The sequence below is a fragment of the Phocoena phocoena genome, chromosome 5 (assembly GCF_963924675.1).
Source record: "Phocoena phocoena chromosome 5, mPhoPho1.1, whole genome shotgun sequence".
In the NCBI taxonomy this organism is placed as follows: Eukaryota; Metazoa; Chordata; class Mammalia; order Artiodactyla; family Phocoenidae; genus Phocoena; species Phocoena phocoena.
This window is the reverse complement of record NC_089223.1, coordinates 111420134-111441761: the sequence shown is the minus strand read 5'-3', so window position 1 is coordinate 111441761 and position 21628 is coordinate 111420134. Positions and strand designations below refer to the sequence as shown.

Genomic DNA, 21628 nt, shown 5'->3' with positions numbered 1-21628 from the left:
CCGAAGTACACATTACTTTTATAATCATAAAGAAAGACCTTAAAGCTAAAAATAATGATTCTAAAGTCAATCCAAGGACGATGGGACCTTTCTATCCCACCTAAGGCAGGGGGGCCATCTTAGGTTATTCAGGTTGTAAAATGCCACATACATACATAAATGTAATAAAAGGACTGGAGATATTTAACCTTCCAGGTATGCAGCAGGGCAGAGACCCTCTTACCTAAAGGGACCCGGCATTCACAGTCATGAACATACTTGGATCATCTCTCATGCACACAATTACCAACACACATGTAGGACAGCTGTGCCCTGTCCCTTCAGTTCCTTGGGCGTTTTGCTTCTCTCCCTGGCTTATCTTTCTTAGAGGCCAAACTCCTACTTCAGACTTGACAGTTCCTTCATCTAGGGAACCTGGTCCAGTCTTTCAAGTCCTCCTTTCCTAGGATAGAGGCTGCCTTGTCAATCATGTACCTGGAAAGATTTAGGCCAGAAAGACAGAGGAACCTTAGTTTTCTCTCAGATGGAGTAGTACTTAAGGATAAATATTAAAAAAAAAAAAAAAAAAAGATGCTTATCTTAGTTATTAAGAAAACACCTATATAAATACTGGTATTTTGGTATTACAGGAAATAAATACCATTTTGATCTGGTATCATAATAACAATGAGCCAAAGATATGTTTTGTAAAGTCAAAGCTGATGCAAGAGGCTTCCAGGTAGAGGGAAGGGCATGAGTCTTTCAGACAGGAATAGAAAGAAAAATCAGTGAAGGTAAGGATATATGTAGAGGAGACTTTAGGCTGGGGAATAGCCAAAGGAAGAAAGCTCCTTCATCAAATGATCAGGTAAGGGCAAACTGTGAAGGAACTAGAAATAGAAAGGGATTTAATACAGCAAATTAGGGGCTGACAAAAATCTTTGAAAGAGCTGGAGGATCAAAAGTCAGGTGCCTTCTGGAGCTGTTGCATTCAAGAGCACACCACCTGTAACCCTGATCCAGATATAAAGGAGCCTCTGCTATTACTGCTGCCGCTGCCACTACTACCAATTCTCTCTTAACCTCCGCGACGCTACTCAGATTCTGGAACATTAAGTGAGTGTGCTAAGCAGAAAGGACAACAGGGAGATGGCCTCTGTCTCATTTCCAGCTAATTAGTTTTGGTTCTGTTTCTGTTTATATCACTGTTTCTATGGAAAAGCTCACTTTAAGTTCTAAGCAACAAGTTTACAAACCAAGTTTTCAAAAATACTCTGTAATTTGGAGTCCATGTGTGCTTAAAACAACAAAACAAACACACACCATCTGCCTAAAGAAAAACAAAATAAAACAAATCCTTAGACTGTGTTTTATAGTTGTTAATTTCATTTACCTCTCCCTCAAATATCTTTATATCTCTACCATCATTGCAAGGCAGTGCATACAAATTTTAAATTTCATTTTCAGGACTTGAAAAAAAAGCTACACTTATCACCAAGAAATGACTTATCACAAAAGCTTGCTTTTTACACCAATGAGTTGGGTTGTATCAATTTTTTGTTTATTTTTGACTTCTTTATAAGAAGTTCTTCTTTGGTGCTGATATAGGAGGAAATGCATATCTCAGGTGTAATTTTCAAGTATTGTGTATGTGGACTTAGAGTACATAAATAAATCATGTGATAAAAATAAATGATAACATTTTCAAAGGAGTACAGGAAAATAAATTTACATGACATGCAATGAAAGAAACAGGTATGCAAAGTATATCTGTTTTCTAGGCTATATGTTTCATTCTTTTTTCATTTCATCCCTTGTCATTGTACCATAAGCAATTTTGTTAAGACCAGAGCTACTGATGATGAAAAATCCACAGAAGCTTAAATGAAGTATTTTACATGTTCCCTTAAAACCACTTGAAAATTACTTTGGGTCCTTTAGCTCAAATACATCCACACCCCGCTCCCCGCCAGGGAGTTCCTGTTGCTGTTTTCTTCACTTTTCCAGTTGAACAACTAAAGTAAGAGGAAACAGTCCTTTAGCTACTGAGTCATGGTACAGTTAATGGGGGAAAACTACCAGGAAAGCAGTCAGGAAGATCTCCTAGCTACCAATTATTTGCTTCAGTCACCATCTCTTACATTGTCAAAAGAATGAAAAATTACACTTCCACATGGTGAGCAAACCTAATGCTAAGGCATATTTTGTACATGCCACACAATTATTTCTGTTTTCTAAACAATGCTGAGACACTAAAACTTATACTTTATCTATTAATGCATTTACTGATGATGTTGGAGTTTGTGAAATGTGACAAAAAGAACAGATGCAGAAGGATAATGAGAGGAGACAGGTATCAACTGATCTCAACAGTATACACTGTAATAAAGGCAAATAATCATTTTAATTCTTGGTCTTTACTGTGATTCTGAAGGCTAGCTTATCTTGGGTATTTTTGAAGGTCTAATTACTGTATTTGCTGGTGAAAATTCATCCCACATATAATTCAATTTCTTTTATTAAACTTCTTGCCTAATCTTGAAGATAAACTGATGTGTTATAATGCCTATTATCACATACTTAACTTAGTGAAAGCAAATTCTGAGAGTTTCAAAAACTACCCAACTTCTCTTTTCCCTTATTATGGCTGGACTCATACTTTTTTCCCCTTTGGTACCAACTGAAAGCAATTTCCTTGCTTTTTCAGTTTTTTTTTTTCTTTCTGCCTTAGGCATTATTTTTTTAACTTAATTATTACTCAGCTTTTTCAGTTTTTAAATTAAGTTTAGATCCCCTTTGGGTTCATGTGAAAAACTTGCTCTCGGAGAGTCCCTGTCAAGACACCTATTGTAATACTCGCTCCTACACGTCTTCAGATACTGATTGCATGTCTAGAGAAATACACCCACACCTTACAAGAGGCGCTAGGTGTGAGTTCAGAAATGACAAGATGGAAGTCGGGAGGGGAGCCACTGGCCCCTAAAACACAGCACCGGGGTATGAACTCGAAGTTGAAGAATGTTTACATGTAAGGCTTTTAGATAAGTGACCGTTATGGAGGGCACTTCCACAGACCCCCGGGCTCCGGCCTGAGAAGCCTCTGCCCGACGGGTGGGTAAGGGCGGCGCTGACCCCGCCAGGCACGCGACTCCTGGCCGGCACTTGGCAGCGCACACGCGACCCCGCGGCCCGGCCCCGAGGGCTCCGTCCAAACGCTCTCCGGGGCCGCTTCCCAGAACGCCGCGGCGACCAGCGCCCCACGCCGAGCACAGCCCGGGCGCCGCCCGCCCTCCGGGCCACTTCCCTCTGCCGCCGCGTGGGGCTCGGGAAACCGGCCGGACCGCGCCGCCCCTCCTGGCTCACCTGCTCTTGCTCCTCCTGCGGCCGCCGGTCGCGCCGCCGCGGGCTCGCCCCGGGCTCCGGCTCGGTCCCCGCCGCCGCCCGCTCCGCCAGCGCGTCCCCGTCCTCGTCGCGCTCTCCGCCGCCGCCGCCGCCGCCGCCGCCGCCAAGCAGCTCCCCGGCCGAGCACATCCCGCCGCCAACTCCCGCCGCCCGGGACGGCCGCCGGAGGGGCCAAGCCACGAAGCCGGAGGCAGCGATCGCCGCCCGAGAGCCGCCCTGGGATCGGCCACACTCGCCGCTGACAGGAGCCTACGGAGCGCGCCCCTGCGGCCTGGGCGCCGCAAGTACCAGCCCGGCCCGGCCTCTCCTGTCACCGGTTCGCCCCGCCCTCGGCCGCCGGGGCGGAGCCCACCCGGGGAAGGGAGGGGCCAGGGCAGAGGCGGGGCCAACGGGGCGCGCGCGCGCGTGTGTGTGTGTGTTCGCGCGTTTGTGAGAATATGTGTGTGACTATGTACATTACAGACTGTGTGTGAGAGATTGTGAGAGAGAGGCTCTGTGTGTGTGTGTGTGTGTGTGTGTGAGAGACTATGAGAGAGAGAACGTGTGTATGAGAGACTACGTACGTAAAGACTGAGAGATTGTGTATAAGAAATTGTATGTGCATGAGACTGTGTGTGTGAGAGCTCGTGTGTGTGAGAGCTCGTGTGTGTGAGAGCCTGATAGGCACTGTGTTGAGAGAGACTGTGAAAGACGCGGTGTATGCGTTTGTGAGGGAGAGAGGAGAGCGTGTGTTGGTAGGTGTGTGAGAGAGGGAAACACACGCAGACAGAGCTCCACACTCCAGCGGGGCCCCTCTGTGCTTGCCTGGCACTGGCAGTGTGCCTGGGTGTGATGCCGACTGCCTGTCCTGAGTAGCTGTCCATCCTTTACAAGTAATACACATTCTCCGTCTATTTTGTTCCTTTTGCCTCCTCTCTGTGTCTCTCTGAAGGTCTGAAGGTCTCTCTCTGTTGAGTGCTTCCCTGGTGTGTGTTGGTTGTTGGAGCCTTGGGAGCATTTGGTGGTCTATCTGCCTTTGTGTATATTTCTATAAATGGGTAAGAATATGTCACTCAGTGTGTGGTAAGGGAGACATCTAGTTTATAATTCTTTTTCATGCTACCTGTGGTATCGCAATTTATAATAAGATATATATATATATTGCCTTTGTTCCCATTCCTGTCGCAGAGCTCCTAAAACCTTGGAGTTTCCTAAGTGGTGAAAGGGATAAAGATGTCTTTTGTTATGTTAATGAGGCAACTTTTTGATAGCCCCTAGGTAACTTAAGGGTGGGGCCTGGTTGTCAGAAGAACCAGCCTGTGATTAGAGGATTGGAACTTTCAGTCCCCCCTCTGATCTCCTAGGAGGGGAGCGGAGCTGGAGGTTGAATTGACCACCAATGGTCAGTAGTTTAGTCAATCATGCCTTTGTAATGAAGACTCCATAGAAACCCAAAGGATAGGGCTTTAGAGAACTTCCGGGTTGGTGAACACGTGGAGATGGGGGGAGAGTGGCAGCTTAGAAAGGGCATGGAAGCTCTGCGCCCCTTACTGCATACCTCGCCCTATGTACCTTTTCATCTGACTGTGCCCCTGTATTCTTTGGAATATCCTTTATAATAAACTCCTAAAAGTAAGTAAACGTTTCTCTGAGTTCTGTGAGCAGCTCTAAGCAAATTAGTGGAACCCATAGAGGGGATCGTAGGAACCTTCAATATATAGGTGGCTGGTAGAAGCACAGGTAACAGCCTGGAGTTGCAATTGGCAGCTGACGTGTGTGTGGTGGGTGGAGTTGGAGCGAGGGGGAGGTGGGGGGGAGGCGCAGCCTTGCAGAACTGAGTCCTTGGCCTGTAAGATCTGTGAACTTATCCCCAGATAGGTAGTGCCAGAACTGAGTTAACTGCTTAGTGGTGTTGAAAAACACACATCAGACTACCCTACCCATTTTGTTAAAGGGAAGTTGAGGGCACTTAAATAATGTATCAAATTTTGTACATCTCTTATCTGTATTTTGAAAAGATAATAGACTATTGTATAGGTAAAATATCAGGCTATCTTTCAATGCAAAGTAAATATGCCTAGGTATGGAGAAGACTGAATTATTTGAGATGTTCTATTAAAATGTCTCTAGGCCCAGAGGGAATTAAAATAGGTGGGAATGTAAAGACTTATTTTAAAGACCTGTTTCCTGGTTTTGGTAATCAGGATTGTAGAAGCTAGAAAATATGCCTTTGGCTATCACAAATTAGAAAGAAAATGAATTTAGTTTATTTCCTTTCTTAAAAGCCTTTAAAACCCCAGAGGAAAGTATTTAATATATATATATATATATATATATATATATATATATATAATCAGAAACAAATGTCACCATGGGAACCCAAAAGCATTCCCTGTTGGACCTCATTGCTTTCCTCTAATGACATTTTCATTCCTGAAATTTTGCTTTGGCTCTTAGTAGTGTTTCTTATAAAAAATGACCTTATATATATATTTAAAACAAAACTTTAGGATTATGTATGTGGCACAGAGAATATCCGCTTTTTACTGCCAACTCTATGGAGCTTAAGGCACATTTTGAAGTTCACCCTCTTTTGGCTTGTAGCTGTTAACTTGGTAAATCGAGCGGCTATGCACTCTTCAGTCAGGTTACAGGGTGAACAGAAACTCCTTCTATACTTGAGGACTCAGAAGGCATAGAATTTATATATCTGGCCAGGAAAAAAAGAATAATACAGAATTTAGCTTTATTCAACTTAGGGGACAAGTCTTACTTAAGTGCTTTAGAACATACTGTCTGGCCTTTTGGAAAGTCAGGCTTCTCGATTCTTTGAGAAGTGTATTCATTCATTCAGTTATTTAGCAGATATTTATTGAACACCTCTAGGCATTAGGCCCAGGTCTAGGTCCCTCCTCTCATGTAGCTTCCGTTTAATTTTCTTTTGAGTTCTATTCTGCTTTCCCTGGCAAAAGCCAAGAACTTTCACCAAAAGGTGGCCAGAATCCTCTGATTCCTGCCTAGGACTGATGTCAGAACCTCTTCATTTTCTTATTTTATTTAGTGCTTGGGTTTCCACTTTGAACTGTTATTCATTTGTTTATAGAGACTTTAGTCTTTCCTGAAGATTTAGAGAATCACCTCTTATAAAAAACTCAGTAGTAGCATTTTATACAAAAGACATTATTCAGGTTACATCACAGATAACATACTTTCAAGTGTGTCTTATGAGAGGGGAGGACTGTTTTCGCTCTGTTGCATACTATGAATAATAAATATATAAAGCTATTACTTCCCGTTTCCCATGGGAAATATAAGATTCTTATTACCTAGGCAACTATAATGTGTTGGTCTCAAATTGTATGCAGTTTAGTTGTGATTTTATTAGTGTATTTACCTTGTGTTTTCCCAGGAATTAATAAGTGGCAAAAAACAGACTCATTTCTCAGGAGTGGCCTGTGTAGTGCAAAGGTGTCTTGTGCAGTTGCTGTGGGAACTCTCTCACTTTCACACCTTTAATATCTTATTTTTAACGTTCTTCCGCTCTTACGTGTACAACTTTCCAGAGAGAAAAGTTAACGAATCAGAGTGATCTGTACTCATTTAGTAATATAATATTAGAAACAAATGCAGTTATTTGTAGAAACTGTGCCAAACTTCATTTTTCAGTTTAATTTTTGACATACTATGATGTTATTATATGCTTCCTGTGCTTTAATTTTTGCCTCTCATTTTAAAAAAAAATCTGTTTCTTTCCCGTTTAGCAGAGCCTTTGGTATGGGGAATAATTTTTGAGATGTTTGAAATCTTAACTAAAATCCCAGGAAAAACTATGATTTCTGGACAACATGTGAATTTAAAGGAAAAGGAACTTACTGGAGAACACTCACTTCCTTTATCGTTCCTTTATTTTAAGGAAGTTATATCAGAAGCATGGTGAACCAATGCTTTCTCAATGTTCTCTAGCCATCCCAGAGAGTCCATTCTGATTGGGAGAAGGAAAAATTTACCTTTCTTCTTGGAATTAATTTCTATTCTCTCTTTTGTTAAAGAACAAAATTCAACTGAATAAATTTTAAAGATCTTATTGGTTTTATTCAGCCATTCATGAATCAGGCAGCATCCAATCTAGCAGATAGAAAGGAACTCCAAAGAAGTGTACAACTTAACAGGGTGTTATAGACCAAAGTGAGCAGGAACAGGAAAATTATACTGGGCATTTGCTGATTGGTTAATGCTGGGTTATCCCCTTATATGGAGCAAAGGAAGTCTTGGGGCCTGGTGAGGTAACTTGTGCTGGGCAGGCAAGGGCTGATCAGTTGACCTAGGCCTTCCTTCTCTGAGGCTCGAAATTTAGTTAAGTTTTGGTTTGTCGATGTGATGTTTAGCATGAGTGACTTCATCTTGGGCCTAATTTGTTTACCTTAACTGTTTTATTCTCTTTTTCTGGTGTGACTTCTTTGCATCCACATGTACTACTGAGTTCTCTCCTTACAGTAGGAATGTAGATTAAGAGTTGTGTTTTCACTGAAAAAAATAAAATAAAAAATAAAGAGTTGAGAAGCCTATTCAAACTCACTAGTAGAGAAAAAAATGGAAAAGTAAACAATTATAAAGTGCTACTTAATATATGTTAGCAATTTTTAAAGTGTTGAATAAAACCTAATGTGGACAAGCCTTAGAGAAATGGTTAAACTCAATTACTGCTAGTAGCACTGCAAACTGATGGCATTCTTTTGGTGGTACATATTCAGAACCATAAAAATATTCATACTCTTTGGCCACTAACTGCAGACCTAGAAAAAAATTCAAAAGAGGTTAAAAAAAAAACAAAACTGTTTGGTGTTCAAGGCAAAACTATAGTGAAAAGTTGAAAGAAGCCTAAATCCTCTCCAGTAGGGACATGTCTGAGTAAACTATGGAATTCCAACACAATTAAATGTATAAGGCCTTAAAATAGTAATGATAAAGATTTTATATCAATGTGATAAACACATTTAATATGATGTTAAGTGGAAAAATGCAGCCTGACAGTAGCAGAGCCACTTAGCCTGTATCTCAGGAGCTGGGAAGATAAAAAGTGTAATACGGAACTTAATTCTGTTCAATTTAGGGAATAAGTCTGACAGAAGTGAAATTATGTAAACATATAGATCAAATTTGGAAGAGAAATTTTTAAAATGTTTTCTGGGTTGTGTGTTTCCTAGTAAAATTAATTTTAACGTTTTAATTTAAAAATAATCATTTTTAAGGATCTGTTTCTGTTTTCTTTGTAAAATTGGATGGCTGGCACGCAAAGCCTGGTTGCCTCAACTTCATAGCTGAAAGTTGTTACCTTTTGTTGAATAATTTAGTTGTTGAATGGGTTTGGATCTTTTATTCATGCTGTTCTCAATAATTTAGAATCTTAAGTTGGAAGGAATCTAAGAAGCATTTTAGAACAACCTCCCACCAGTATAGGGATCCCTTCTATAACATTCCTGACAGACGGTCACCCTCCTTCTGTTTGAAGGCTTCCAACTATGGGAAACTCATTACTTCATGATGCCACCTGTTCAATTACTGGATATCTCTAGTTGTTAGAAAGTTCTTTACAGCTACTGAGTTGAATCTGTATCCTTGTCTCCTCTGCCTACTGGTCCTAATTCTTTCCTGAAGTACAAGAGAACTGATAAATCTTTTTTTTTTTTTTTCCCCTCAAGACAGTCTTTTGAATGTTTTTTAAAAGGCAGTTTTTGTCTTCTCTTAGCCTTTATTCTTTCAGCTGTTATTTATGGATAGATGTAGAATTTGTAGATTTTGCCATTTATTATCTGTACCTACTTCTTATGTTAACAGTACCCCAGCTTTTTTTATTGATTCAACTCTCTCCCACTCTGTCTGTGATTTCAGTGAAGATGACTCTATTCCTGGATCCAGGAGGGGAGAATAAGACCTTTACTAAGTAAGTCAAATGCATTTCACCCTTCCTACCTCCCACAGCTATAGTGACTGATTTGAGGATGTGCACATGGCCCAAATCAGGACCGTCAGGGCCAGTGAAACTCAATTCTGGGATTTTTGTTTGTACTGTAGAAAAAGCAAAGTCTTGTCTACAGGATTGATGTGTGGTGATATGAGCTTGGAACTACAGGAGAACCATCTTATAAGGGCCTGAGAATGAAGTCTGTCCAGCAGAATGCATGACTGAGAGATGAGCTCTTTGTGGTACGCAGGCCTCTCACTGTTGTGGCCTCTCCCATTGTGGAGCACAGGCTCCGGACGCACAGGCTCAGCGGCCACGGCTCACGGGCCCAGCCGCTCCGCGGCATGTGGGATCTTCCCGGACCAGGGCACGAACCCGTGTCCCCTGCATCGGCAGGCAGACTCTCAGCCACTGCGCCACCAGGGAAGCCCTTGGGTTGGCTTTTTATCACTTACTAAAGAAGTTAGAATGATACAAGCTCTAAACTAGGGTACAGAGGAAATGAAGTAGTTCTGCTACTATCAGACTGCAGAAATGAGGGCAGTTCATTTAAAGTCTCTGGTACTGAATTGCATCATCAGTAAAATGAACAAGTTTAACTGGACAATTTGAAAAACCTCCTCCTCCTTTAAACTTCTATGATTTCTGTATGACTTTGCCTCTAGATCTAACCTGAGTGTCTTGGCTGCTGTCATTTGCTTTTATTCCAATTGGTCAAGTTGTTCTTCTCAGAGGGGTTAACTCTCAAAAGCAAAAGGGTAGAAGGAATTTTCCTATGCTGCATCTTTTTTTAATCACTCATATTTAAATTATTTTCCCTATTCCCTACCCCTCAATCTTTTAAAATGTTTTAATGAACATATAAATTGTCCTAATATGATTCTAAGACATCTATAATTTTAAGACTTTGTCATGAAATAACTCCCTTTACTCAGTGAAAATTAGGTCTATTACTCTCTTGTCTCTAACTTTTCATTTTGAAAAATTTCAAACCTTCAGAAAAATTGCAAGAATAGTACAATGAACACCAGCAGAGCTTTTACCTAGATTGGCCTGTTGTTGATATTTTTCTGTATTTGCTTTCCTGTGTGTGTTTTCCTAAATAAATCTATTATTCTTAATGTGTCTTTAAAACAGTATGTATTAAGAAAAGTAAGGACTTCTAAGAGGATTCCTGGAACCATTTAGAAGGATCTGGAAAAGTAGAGTTGGTACAGGGTAGGGACTAACAATTCAGAGTCTTGACTTTTCCTGAATTTCAATCCTGGCTCTCTCTAATCTTCAGTTCTCATATTTGTGAAATATGGATATTATTGGCACCTATTAATTAGTATTAATTATTTAGTATTAATATTAAATACATTGATTAGTATTATAACGTGAGTAGAGCTCACATGAGATGTTTGTGATTTTTCATTGCTTGTGGGAAACCATAGTTATCTGTGCTCTGCTAATGACGTTGGACCTTGAGTTTCCTCACATAGGAAATAAATTTGTGGTTGGTTCAAAAGGGAATGCAAAGAGCTGAAACAGAAATGAAAGAATATGTGTTTTTGGCTGGGCAAGAAATTAGACCCCATGCTGAAAATTTCAAATAGCACCTGCCAGCAAGGTACTAGTGGAAGTAAAACTAGATAAGGGTAGCAGATGGGTTTTATCTTATGTGCCAGTTACTCTTCATGGCTGCCTGGTACACTGTATAAGATAGCTTGTGAGAACTTTTGGGGAAAGAATAACTGCCATGGCACGGGAGATATGAGCACTGGCACAAGTGCCATGTATTTGCCCCTCCGATCTAGGTCTGAAAGACAAAGGAGGCAAGTTTCAGGGATGCGAAGTGAACTTGACAACTGGCTAGTAAATACATTTAAGACTGAGGAGATTTTCTGCCCGTTCGTGTGAGCTGGAAGCTTCCCTCCAGCCAGGTTGCTGGCAGCCAGAGCCTGTCCCTTTTCCTCTTGCACCCAGAGGAGTGTTTGCACTCTTAACCAGAGCTCGCGGGGGGTCTGCAGAGATTACATCCTACTGCATCCTTGACTTTGCTGGTGCAGTGCCACCTTGGTGCCACAGTCCCCAATTATTAGGACGAAACCTGTTCCAAGAAGCAGCATCCGCCCTCCCACCCTGTCCTCCCTGTGGGTGTGGGGGCAGTATCAGTGTTTGGACACCAAGCAAGGACCCGCGCTGTGTCTCCAAAGGCAGTCTGTTCTGTCAGGGATGGAGGTCAACCCAGAGTAAGGACTTGAGTAATTGGGGGCCCACATTAGAAGACCCTGAGCCTGGAGGAGAACCAAGGTGGCGGAGTAGAAGGACGTGCTCTCAGTCCCTCTTGCGAGAATACCAGAATCACAACTAACTGTTGAACAATCATCCACAGGAAGACACTGGAACTCACCAAAAAAGTTACCCCACATCCAAAGACAAAGGAGAAGCCACAATGAGATGGTAGGAGGGGCGCAATCACAGTAAAATCAAATCCCATAACTGGTGGGTGGGTGACTCACAGACTGGAGAACAATTATACCACAGAAGTCCACCCACTGGAGTGAAGGTTCTGAGCCCCACGCCAGGATTTCTAACCTGGGGGTCCGGCAATGGGAGGAGGAATTCCTAGAGAATCAGACTTTGAAGCCTAGTGGGAATTGATTGCAGGACTCTGACAGGACTGGGGGAAACAGAGACTCCACTCTTGGAGGGCACACACAAAGTAATGTTTGCATCGGGACCCAGGGGAAGGAGCAGTGACCCCAGGGGAGACTGAACCAGACCTACCTGCTAGTGTTGGAGGGTCTCCTGCAGAGGTGGAGGGTGACTGTGGCTCACTGTGAGGACAAGGACACTGGCAGCAGAAGTTCTGGGAAGTACTCCTTGGCGTGAGCCCTCCCAGTGTCTACCATTAGCCCAACCAAAGAGCCCAGCTAGGCTCCAGTGTGGGGTTGCCTCAGGCCAAACAACCAACAGGGAGGGAACCCAGCCCCACCCATCAGCAGACAAGCAGATTAAAGCTTTACTGAGCTCTGCCCACCAGAGTAACACCCACCACCAGTCCCTCCCATCAGGAAACGTGCTCAATCCTCTTAGATAGCCTCATCCACCAGAGGGCAGACAGCAGAAGCAAGAAGAACTACAGTCCTGCAGCCTGTGGAACAAAAACCACATTCACAGGAAGATAGACAAGATGAAAAAGCAGAGGTCTATGTACCAGATGAATGAACAAGATAAAACCCCAGAAAAACAACTAAATGAAATGGAGATAGGCAACCTTCCAGAAAAGGAATTCAGAATAATGATAGTGAAGATGATCCAAGACCCTGGACAAAGAATGGAGGCAAAGATCGAGAAGATGCAAGAAATGTTTAACAAAGACCTAGAAGAATTAAAGAACAAACAAACAGAGATGAACACTACAATAACTGAAATTAAAACCACACTAGAAGGAATCAATAGCAGAATAACTGAGGCAGAAGAATGGATAAGTGACCTGGAAGGCAGAATGGTGGAATTCACTGCTGTGGAACAGAATAAAGAAAAAAGAATGAAAAGAAATGAAGACAGCCTGAGAGACATCTAGGACAACATTAAACGCAACAACATTCGCATTATAGGGGTCGCAGAAGGAGAAGAGAGAAAGGACCCGAGAAAATATTTGAAGAGATTATAGTTGAAAACTTCCCTAACATGGGAAAGGAAATAGCCACCCAAGTCCAGGAAGCACAGAGAGTCCCATACAGGATAAACCCAAGGAGAAACACGCCGAGACACATAGAAATCAAACTGCCAAAAATTAAAGACAAAGAAAAATTCTTGAAAGCAGCAAGGGAAAAATGACAAATAACATACAGAGGGCTTCCTGTTCTGATGGACGCTCTGGCAGTAACAATGATTGGGGACATCCTGCTGTTTGGGACGCTGTTGATGAATGCCGGGGCAATGCTCAACTTTAAGCTGAAAAAGAAGGACACGCAAGGCTTTGAGGAGCAGTCGAGGGAGCCCAGCACAGGTGACAACATCCAGGAGTTCTTGCTGAGCCTCAGATATTTTCGAATCTTCATCACCCTATGGAATGTCTTCATGATGTTCTGCATGATCGTGCTCTTTGGCTCCTGAGCTCCAGGTACAGAACCGGAAACACACCTTCACAGAGTGTCTCTTCCTCCATCCTGACGACTTCAAGAATGTTTCTTACCAGAAAAGCAGTGACCTTCCCAGAAAGTCCAAGCTTGTGGTGGGTGGAAAAAATGTTCGCCAAGATGAACACAGTTTCCCAGCCACGTCACTGTTTTCTTTTCAAAGATATTTTCATTTTGACCTCTGCCTTGAAATGCTGTCTACTTAAAAGAGTTTGAAGAGTGTTTATGTGAGGGGCTGTGGTGTCTAGATTGTTTAATCAGATCAGAATCCCTCTTCTACCAAACTTTCACAGGAAACCCATTTCTGGGTATTTCTTGGTTTATTTTTAATAACCATCCTTTTTTTGGTTCAAATTATACAGATTTAAAAAAATCTTTTGTATCCAGGAATCTGAAGCAGAAAGGTTGGCTTTTAAGTTTGATGCAGCCTCTCATTGGACTGCATTTGTGAGGAATGAACAAGTTCATTGTTGTTGCGTCTGTGTCCAAATTCCTTCCCTATCCCAATGGGCTCTGCTTGGCCACTCCATGCTGCTGAGGTTGTCCCCAGGACTTGAAGGGTGAAGTGTTATGGGTTCCTGTGGAACAGAGGTGCAGAGCAGTTGGCAGGGTAGATGGGGGTTTTATGAGAAACTTTGGCTTGCCTTGAAGCCCTCTATTAAAGTAACTTTTGGGCCCATTAATTGTATAGTTTTTAGAATGAGAGTGATTTATGTGGTGATATTGGGACCCAGTTCTGAAAGCTTGGGTTTTGGGGACTGCTTTTCAAGTGGATGATTTCAAGTTTGAAAAACAAGCCTCATTGGAGGAAATACAGCATTTTGCATAGAAGCTTCTTTGAAAGGGAGTCCTGGTTTAATTGCCAACATGACACTTGGGTGGTCAGTGCCTGGATCCTATAGGTGTTTGATTTGTTTGTTGTGGTTTTTGAAATCCTAACTTGCAGTTAACCTGCTGGGAGGAAAAAATAAATATGCAGGCTCTTAGAACTAAAGAGCATTGAAAATAAAGCTCATTTCTAAAAAGGAAAAACAAAAACAAAAACATGGGAACTCCCATAAGGTTAACAGCTGATTTCTCAGCAGAAACTGTACAAGCCAGAAGGGAGTGGCATGATATACTTAAAGTGATGAAAGGGAAAAACCTACAACCAAGATTACTCTACCAGCAAGAATCTCATTCAGATTCGATGGAGAAATCAAAAGCTTTACAGACAAGCAAAAGCTAAGAGAATTCAGGACCACCAAACCAGCTCTACAACAAATGCTAACGGAACTTCTCTAAGTGGGAAACACAAGAGAAGAAAAGGACCTACAAAAAGAAACCCAAAACAATTAAGAAAATGGTCATAGGAACATACATATCAATAATTACCTTAAACGTGAATGGATTAAATACTCCAACCAAAAGACACAGACTTGCTGAATGGATACAAAAACAAGACCCATCTATATGCTGTCTACAAGAGACCCACTTCAGACCTAGGGACACATTCAGACTGAAAGTGAAGGGATGGAAAAAGATATTCCATGCAAATGGAAATCAAAAGAAAGCTGAAGTAGCAATACTCATATCAGATAAAATAGACTTTAAAATAAAGAATGTTACAAGAGACAAGGAAGGACACTACATAACGATCAAGGGATCAATCCAAGAAGAAGATATAACAATTATATATGCACCCAACATAGGAGCACCTCAATACATGAGGCAACTGCTGACAGCCATAAAAGAGGAAATCAACAGTAACACAATAATAGTGGGAGACTTTAACACCTCACTTACGCCAATGGACAGATCATCCAAACAGAAAATTAATAAGGAAACACAAGCTTTAAATGACACAATAGACCTGATAGATTGAATTGATATTTATAGGACATTCCATCCAAAAACAGCAGATTACACTTTCTTCTCAAGTGTGCACGGAACATTCTCCAGGATAGATCACATCTTGGGTTACAAATCAAGCCTCAGTAAATTTAAGAAAATTGAAATCATATCAAGCATCTTTTCTGACCACAACACCATGAGATTAGAAATCAGTTACAGGGAAAAAAACGTTAAATACACAAACACATGGAGGCTAAACAATACGTTACTAAATAACCAAGAGATCACTGAAGAAATCAAAGAGGAAATCAAAAAATACCTAAAGACAAGTAACAATGAAAACACGACTATCCATAACCTATGCGATGCAGCAAAAGCAGTTCTAAGAGGGAAGTTTATACCTATACAAGCCTACCTCAAGAAACAAGAAAAATCTCAAACAAACAATCTAAGCTTACACCTAAAGGAGCTAGAGAAAGAAGAACAAACAAAACCCAAAGTTAGAGGAAGGAAAGAAATCATAAAGATCAGAGCAGAAATAAATGAAATAGAAACAAAAAAAAACAATAGTAAAGATCAATAAAACTAAAAGCTGGTTCTTTGAGAAGATAAATAAAATTGCTAAACCATTAGCCAGACTCATCAAGAAAAAGAGGGAGAGGACTCAAATCAGTAACATTAGAAATGAAAAAGGAGAAGTTACAACAGACAATGCAGAAATACAAAGCATCCTAAGAGACTACTACAAGCAACTCTATGCCAATAAAATGGACAACCTGGAAGAAATGGACACATTCTTAGAAAGGTATAGCCTTGCAAGACTGAACCAGGAAGAAATAGAAAATATAAACACACCAATCACAAGCACTGAAATTGAGACTGTGATTAAAAATCTTCCAACAAACAAAAGCCCAGGATTAGATGGCTTCACAGGTGAATTCTATCAAACATTTAGAGAAGAGTTAACACCCATCCTTCTCAAACTCTTCCAAAAATTGCAGAGGAAGGAACACTCCCAAACTCATTCTATGTGGCCACCACCACGCTGATACCAGAACCAGACAAAGATACTACAAAAAAAGAAAATTACAGACCAATATCACTGAAGAATATAGATGCAAAAATCCTCAATAAATACTAGCAAACAGAATCCAACAACACATTAAAAGGATCATACACCATAATCCAGTGAGATTTATCCCAGAGTTGCAAGGATTCTTCAGTATATGCAAATCAATCAATGTGATACACCATATTAACAAGTTGAAGAAGAAAAACCATATGATCATCTCAATAGATGCAGAAAAATCTTTTGACAAAATTCAACACCCATTTATGATAAAAACTCTCCAGAAAGTGGGCATAGAGGGAACCTACCTCAACATAATAAAGTCATACAACAAACCTACAGCAAAAATCATTCTCAACGGTGAAAAACTGAAAGCATTTCCTCTAAGATCAGGAAAAAGACAAGGATGTCTACTCTCACCACTATCATGCAACATAGTTTTGGAAGTCCTAGCCACAGCAATCAGAGAAGAAAGAGAAATAAAAGGAATACAAATTGGAAAAGAAGAAGTAAAACTGTCACTCTTTGCAGATGACATGATACTATACATAGAAAATCCTAAAGATGCTACCAGAAAACTACTATAGCTAATCAATGAATTTGGTAAAGTTGCAGGATACAAAGTTAATGCACAGAAATCTCTTGCATTCCTGTACACTAATGATGAAAAATCTGAAAGAGAAATTAAGGAAACACTCCCATCTACCATTACAACAAAAATAATTAAATATCTAGGAATAAACCTACCTAGGGAGACGAAAGACCTGTATGTAGAAAACTATAAGACATGATGAAAGAAATTAAAGATGATACCAACAGATGGAGAGATATACCATGTTCTTGGATTGGAAGAATCAATATTGTGAAAATGTCTATACCACCCAAAGTAATCTAGAGATTCAGTGCAATCCCTATCAAATTACCAATGGCATTTTTTATGGAACTAGAACAGAAAATCTTAAAATTTGTATGGGGACACAAAAGACCCCGAATAGCCTCAAGCAGTCTTGAGGGAGAAAAACGGAGCTGGAGGACTCAGACTCCCTGACTTCAGGCTATACTACAAAGCTACAGTAATCAAGACAATATGGTACTGGCACAAAAACAAAAACATAGATCAATGGAACAAGATAGAAAGCCCAGAGATAAACCTACACACCTTTGGTCAACTGATCTATGTCAAAGGAGGCAAAGATATATAATGGAGAAAAGACAGTCTCTTCAATAAGTGGTACTGTGGAAACTGGACAGCTACATGTAAAAGGACGAAGTTAGAACACACACTAACACTATACACAAAAATAAACTCAAAATAGATTAGAGACATAAATGTAAGACTGGACACTATAAAACTCTTAGAGGAAAGTATAGGAAGAACACTCTTTGACATAAATCACAGCAAGATCTTTTATCATGCACCTCCTAGAGTAATGGAAATAAAAACAGAAATAAACAAATGGGACTAATGAAACTTCAAAGCTTTTGCATAGCAAAGGAAACCATAAACGAGACGAAAAGACAACTCTCAGAATGGGAGAAAATATTTACAAACGAATCAATAGACAAAGGATTAATCTCCAAAATATATAAACAGCTAATGCAGCTCAATATTAAAAAAACAAACAACCCAATCCAAAAATGGACAGAAGACCTAAATAGACATTTCTCCAAAGAAGACATACAGATGGCCAATAAGCACATGAAAAGCTCCTCAACATCACTAATTATTAGAGAAATGCAAATCAAAACTACAATGAGGTATCACCTCACACCAGTTAGAATGGGCATCATCAGAACATCTATAAACAACAAATGCTGGAGAGGGTTTGGAGAAAAGGAAACCCTCTTGCACTTTCGTGGGAATGTACGTTGATACAGCCTATAGAGAACAGTATGGAGATTCCTTAAAAAACTAAAAATAAAATTGCCATATGATCCAGCAATCCCACTACTGGGCATATACCCAGGGAAAACCATAATTCAGAAAGACACATGCACCCCAATGTTCATTGCAGCACTATTTACAATAGCCAGGTCATGGAAGAAACCTAAATGCCCATTGACAGACGAATCGATAAAGAAGATGTGGTACATATATACCATGGAATATTACTCAGCCGTAAAAAGGAATGAAATTGGGTCATTTGTAGAGACGTGGGTGGATCTAGAGACTGTCATACAGAGTGAAGTAAGTCAGAAAGAGAAGAACAAATATTGTATATTAACACATATATGTGGAACCTAGAAAAATGGTACAGATGAACCAGTTTGCAGGGCAGAAATTGAGACACAGATGTGGAGAACAAGCGTATGGGCACCAATGGGGGAAAGTGGTGGGGGGGTGGTGGTGGTGGTGTGATGAATTGGGCAATTGGGATTGACATGTATACACTGATGTGTATAAAATTGATGACTAATAAGAACCTGCTGTATTAAAAAAAATTTGTTTTGCCAATATGATGGGTATAAAATGGTAATTCACTAAAAAAAAATAAAGACTGAGGAGAGAGAAAAATTAGCAGATTTAAATGAAGTATTCCGTCAAGGCTGTTAGCAAACCAGTAAAATGTGCATATGTCTATCCTAGCATTTACCACATTATATTGATAGTAATTCCTTTGTTTATGTGTTTGTCTCTCCAACTGGAATATAAGTTTCCAGAAGGAAGATCCACTATTATCCTTCATGCTTTACAAACTGCTAAGTATGTAGGAGGTACATAGTCAACGTTTGAGCTGATTCAGCTATATCTAAATTTTTATCAGTTTTGGGTTGAAAGTCCTTATCCTGTAAGGCTTATTCTGTTTCTATGCTTATTTTGGAGCCTCCTGCTCTGTTTAGTTTCCTATTAAAAATATCTTTGGAAAATTTCCATCTTATAGCAAGTAAACTAAAAGCAAAAAGATGTTTGCCAAACTTTAATCAGAATAGAGAGGGAGCAGTAAGTCCCTGATTACTAAACCCTTTTGCAGAGTTCATGTATGACAGAATTCAGGTAGGGAATAGAGATATGGAAGACCCTGGAGATGCAAATTTTAGGCCTTCTGTGCATACTAACCAGCTCCTTTCTACTTCTGCAACCCATTAGACACAGTATCTATTAAAAACTAAAAAACAAAATCAAAATTCTATGATTCTTTGTCTTCCTAAATATTAAAATTGTAGATAGTCCTTAAGTCATAATTTCTGAGACTTTGTCCAACTTTTAATTTCCACATCATTAATTGACACTCATAAATAAAATGGGTACTGTTATATTCAGCAGCTGAGAATGATTATTCTGAGCCATTAGAGGAAGAGGACCAATAGCTCAGTTTTGGCCCCATTGTCACCTATTTCTGAACAACAGTGACAATTTATTCAGTTGAATCTTTTTTTTTTTAACATCTTTATTGGAGTATAATTGCTTTACAATGGTGTGTTAGTTTCTGCTCCATAACAATATCTCTTCCCTCTTGCGTCTCCCTCCCTCCCACCCTCCCTATCCCACCCCTCCAGGCGGTCACAAAGCACCGAGCTGATCTCCCTGTGCTATGCGGCTGCTTCCCACTAGCTATCTACCTTACATTTGTATTCAGTTGAATCTTGACATAACATTTTTATAGATATGAGGCAGTGTTCTAGAAAAATAAAAGTTCTGTTGAAATGTAAGAGGTATAGGCCTCATAAACTTAGTTGCAGTTGGGCAAAGGTAAAAATCATCCGGCATGTCCGTCATGGCACAATTTTGGCATTAACAAAACACTAGCTTTAGCTGTTCAGTTTATCTGTGAGATTCATTTATCAGGGAACGTAAAAATAAAGTGTTGATACAAATTGCTAGACATGTATTTTCAAATTGCATGACATATATTTTCAAACTGCAACAATTAGATGTACCTACATTTTTTATAGTCTTTAGCCTTCTGAGAATGTACAGTTTTGTTTTATTTTAACATCTTTATTGGAGTATAGTTGCTTTAGAATGTTGCGTTAGTTTCTGCTGTATAACAAAGTGACTCAGCTATCCATATACATATATCCCCATATCCCCTGCCTCTTGCATCTCCCTCCCACCCTCCCTATCCCACTCCTCTAGGTGGTCAAAAAGCACTGAGCTGATCTCCCTGTGCTATGCAGCTGCTTCCCACTAGCTATCTATTTTACATTTGGTAGTATATGTAAGTCCATGCCACTCTCTCACTTCTTCCCAGCTTACCCTTCCCCCTTCCTGTGTCCTGAAGTCCATTCTCTACATCTGCGTCTTTATTCCTGTCCTGCCCCTAGGTTCTTCAGAACCATTTTTTTTTTAAGATCCCATATATATGTGTTAGCATACGGTATTTGTTTTCTGAGAATGTACACAGCTTACTTTCATATAGCTCTTCAGAAATCCATTATATGCAAAAGTACGGGCTGCCTATATTTATTTTCTTTGATAGTTACCTCTTTTCTCAAGTTGTACTTGAATATCTTCAGTTTTTCTTGCTTTAATGATGTCTTGCTGTTTTCTATTTCTGCCTCTTAATAACCTTATCTGTCGAGAACACAACTGAGAATAAAGAACCAAACAAAAGACCTTCTGAAAGACTCCTGAGCATTATAGTTCCTCTACTCAGAAAAAAATGCTGCTTGGGTCCTTACTCAGGGTCTGTTTATTCACAATCTATTCACATTCTAACAATCTTGGTGCAAAAAGACACCTATATATTGTTTAAATTCTGTATGCAAGGTGGTTGTGTATGGAATGATTTATGTGAAGGGGCACAAAGAATATTGAGACTCTTCTTATTCTCAGGTGGTTAAACCTTAATAAGCCCTATAAAGCATTTACACAACTAAGAATAAAGCAGTGTAGAATGAGGAAAGTGTCATAAGGAATTACAAACGAAGTCCTTTGTAGTTCAGGAGAGAGGGAGATTACTTAGTTACCTAACTTCCTTAACAGTATACATCTGAAATAGCAAATTTAGAAGAGGGAAGAACTGCTATATGCAGGCATGCTGTCAGCCACTGCCATTACAGCTGATAAGTTAACATCAAGAAGTAAATTAGCAATATTCTAGAAAGCAGGTATGTGAACTTAAAATATCCAGGAGCCACTTAATGTAAGGTCAACTTTTAGAGGCTTTGAGGACATCATTGAATAATGCAATAATCAGTGCTGTAAAATGATTCATAGACTTTTAGAATTAGAAGTTCTCTTAAAGCTTGTCTAGGCTCCACATTTTATTAATGACATTTAGAAAGGGTAAGTTACTTGCCTCAGTCTAGCGGGGGTGAGGGGCTCATACT

General features: G+C 40.1%; 1 protein-coding gene and 1 pseudogene across 1 annotated transcript in view; one reads left to right on the top strand and one right to left on the bottom strand.

Annotated features, from left to right (window-relative positions):
* Positions 1-3664, bottom strand: part of FAM241A (family with sequence similarity 241 member A) — a 36885-nt gene extending 33221 nt beyond the window's left edge. The window contains exon 1 of the mRNA XM_065878161.1: positions 3343-3664. Within this exon, the coding sequence (XP_065734233.1) occupies positions 3343-3510 (168 nt within the window). The 5' untranslated portion in view covers positions 3511-3664. The remainder of the gene's footprint in view (positions 1-3342) is intronic.
* Positions 3665-13201: 9537 nt separating this feature from the next.
* On the top strand, positions 13202-13429 carry LOC136123886 (small integral membrane protein 7 pseudogene; annotated as a pseudogene).
* Positions 13430-21628: the final 8199 nt, after the last annotated feature.